The 2,672-nt window shown below is 43.4% G+C and overlaps 1 protein-coding gene across 1 annotated transcript in view; it reads right to left on the bottom strand.

The window, feature by feature from the left end:
- LOC118477170 (papilin-like) overlaps positions 1-2,672 on the bottom strand; it is a gene marked incomplete in the record, with an annotated part of 104,600 nt that overhangs the window by 16,573 nt on the left and 85,355 nt on the right. Inside the window, 1 exon segment of the mRNA XM_035970748.1 lies at positions 1,195-1,325. Coding sequence (XP_035826641.1) covers positions 1,195-1,325 — 131 coding nt within the window.

Here is a 2,672-nt window from a genome sequence, read left to right as displayed (position 1 = left end):
CCCCAAGAAAAAACAACAACAAAACAAAAACAAAGTAACAACAACAAAACAAAAACAAAAATCAAAACATAGTTTCAGAAACTTGCACGTTTTGAAAACCTGGCCACACGCTCCCTGCGCTAAGTTCAATGAATGGGTTTCCAATTTCGCGGCGAGAGACAAGCCATGATCGAATCTCGTTGGAGAGTTGAAAGGCGACACAGGTTGGAGGTCAGCCTGATATATTATCTCATGGGAACCTCATGCCTTGTCCTGGCAGGCCGGATGAGATAACTGGACAACAACACGAGGAAAATTGGCGTCAGTGGGTCAAATAATTACATGCCTCTGGCACGGATAAATGGCTAAGACATTATGAGGCGTCTGCCAGTTTGAAAACGATCGGGTTTCGGTGACAAATCGCCATGTCAACTGTCACGTCAACCGTCATTCCTTCCCCGGCGATAAGGAGGCCCACCGGAAATGGACGGGGTACGATATAGTGACTTTAGCAGGTCGCGTCCCTTGTGTTTATTGCTTCCCTTTATCAACGTTTAGCGCGCCGATGATCGACCTGTGTGTTTTGTTGCTTTTTGATAGTCGCCGGCGTTCAGGGCGCTGCTGACACCGAGTCAGGATGCTCGTAATAACGAGGCACCAGACTGTTTGCCAATACCACATGTCTATATGATAACTAGATATGTCTTCGTATCATTCCTTTTGACTTCTGGTGTTGAGGCTCCGTGCAATAATTAGTTAAGCACACTTTATTAAAGCATCATCTTCACCAACTCCTTTCTTTTATTTGTCTCTGCCTCTCCTTGTCTGTCTGTCTATCTGTCTGTTAGCAGACTTCATTAAAGCATCATCTTCAACCCCTCCTTCTATCTATCTGTCTGTCTTTCTGTCTGTCTGTCTGTCTGTCTCTTTATCTCTTTTTCTGTTTGTCTGTCTGTCTGTCGGTATTACTCTTCACGGTTTCTCTTCTTTCTTCAAATTCAAAAGAACATATTGGGTCATAACACTCTTTTTGCAACACGGTCACTTTGAGCTGTATACTCCCTCCAGCCCCCCCCTCTTGCATACACACATACACACTCACAAATACACACAAATACACACCCGCACACATACACGCCGGAACCATGCTATCGGATAGCCTGCCCCCAGCGTCATCAACAATAGTCATCACAATACGTTCCAGTATGTACTCACCACACACCGCCCCTGCATACAGACTGCTGTGTTTTCCTCATTACAGATGACCCCATCAACCACTGTCTTCTTAAACCTTGCGTAGTATCCGAAGCCCTCAGACTTACAGGACAGCTCACACGGCGCTTGGTCTGGGGACAAAGACACAGATGAATCAAGTAAACGACTGCAGTGAACAGGTAAAAACCTAGTAAGTGCTTTAAGTTTGAGAAACGTGGTGATTGGTATTTGAAGGGGGTTAAAGCCCCTGTCAACTTTTCCAAATTGTTTAAGAGGCTGGACCTCGGAGGTTAACGCCAGTCTCAGATTTAACCAAGCAAATTGAAGGGATTTAAACTTTTCAAGCAATCCAATTTCACGAATGCCCCATTGTGGATTCGAGCCAGGGCCATTCACATCAAAGCTCAAAGTGGTATCTTCTGGGTAAAAAGTTATAACCTCTTACACAGTGAAAATTGTAAATGAAAACAGTTTTCTAAATAAATGGTTGAGTATGAAGGAAGTATAATATATAGGACCCAGTAACTCAACACCAAGATGCTTTCATTTGTTTAGTTTTTTTGGGTTTTAGTAACACTTGCAACACAATGAGATCATGTAATTGCCGAAGATTACAAAATAATAACAAACACAAAAAGAAGGAGGAGAGATAAGAACGAGAGATGTTAAATAGGAGAGAAGGAACCGACAACACTAGAGCACCAGCCAACCACGAACGTTCAATAATTTATTCAAAGTCTAGACTCGTTACGTTTTACCAGATTACACCACAGACAGAAGTCCTTGGACATCGTGTAGCCACCCTAATGGGTAAAACACACAGAGTAAACAGATCAGATATTCGATACGAGATGAACGTTCGAAAAAAAGTCAACAGATGTGTCAGCTTCCATCCATTTCACCGACGGTTTCTTAAGAGATAAAAACTGGCGTGGTCATCAAGTACATTTACCTGTGACGAATTGTACCCTTCTTTTCTTATTAACGGAGAGGTTAAGACTGAGCTCTCTCGTTCAAGGTACGGACTGCTCTCTCTGACGTGAGTCTTGCAAAAATCTCGATAAAAAGTAACCGGTAAAACCCAAAAGAAGCAGGTCTGGATAGGATAGAGCTGTCTTGTCAAGGTACATACGGGCCTCCTGTCAGCTGGGATCACAAAGGAGATGGAATACGACATGCTCTAAGCTCTCTATCTCGGTCCGTCAGTCTGTATGTCTCACTCTCTCTTCTTTCACTCTTTCTATTTCTTTTCCCCCTCTCTCCGTCTCTCTATCTTTCTGCGGGTGGTGGGAGGGCGCCATTGGTATGTTTTACTTCTTCACTTTTCCCTCTACTGTTTCTGTGTCTGTTCGTCTAACCCTTTTCCAGCTCTAAATGGCTAGTATTGTGTAGATGTACTTCTCTTTACTCAAACAAAAAAAACCCCTTTCTTTCTCTCCCTGTCTGTCTGTCTCTCTGTCTGTCTATCTGTTTGGCTG

The sequence above is a fragment of the Aplysia californica genome, unplaced genomic scaffold (assembly GCF_000002075.1).
Source record: "Aplysia californica isolate F4 #8 unplaced genomic scaffold, AplCal3.0 scaffold00316, whole genome shotgun sequence".
Lineage (NCBI taxonomy): Eukaryota > Metazoa > Mollusca > Gastropoda > Aplysiida > Aplysiidae > Aplysia > Aplysia californica.
The sequence above is the reverse complement of the archived record's forward strand: the minus strand, read 5'-3'. Positions and strand labels throughout refer to the sequence as shown.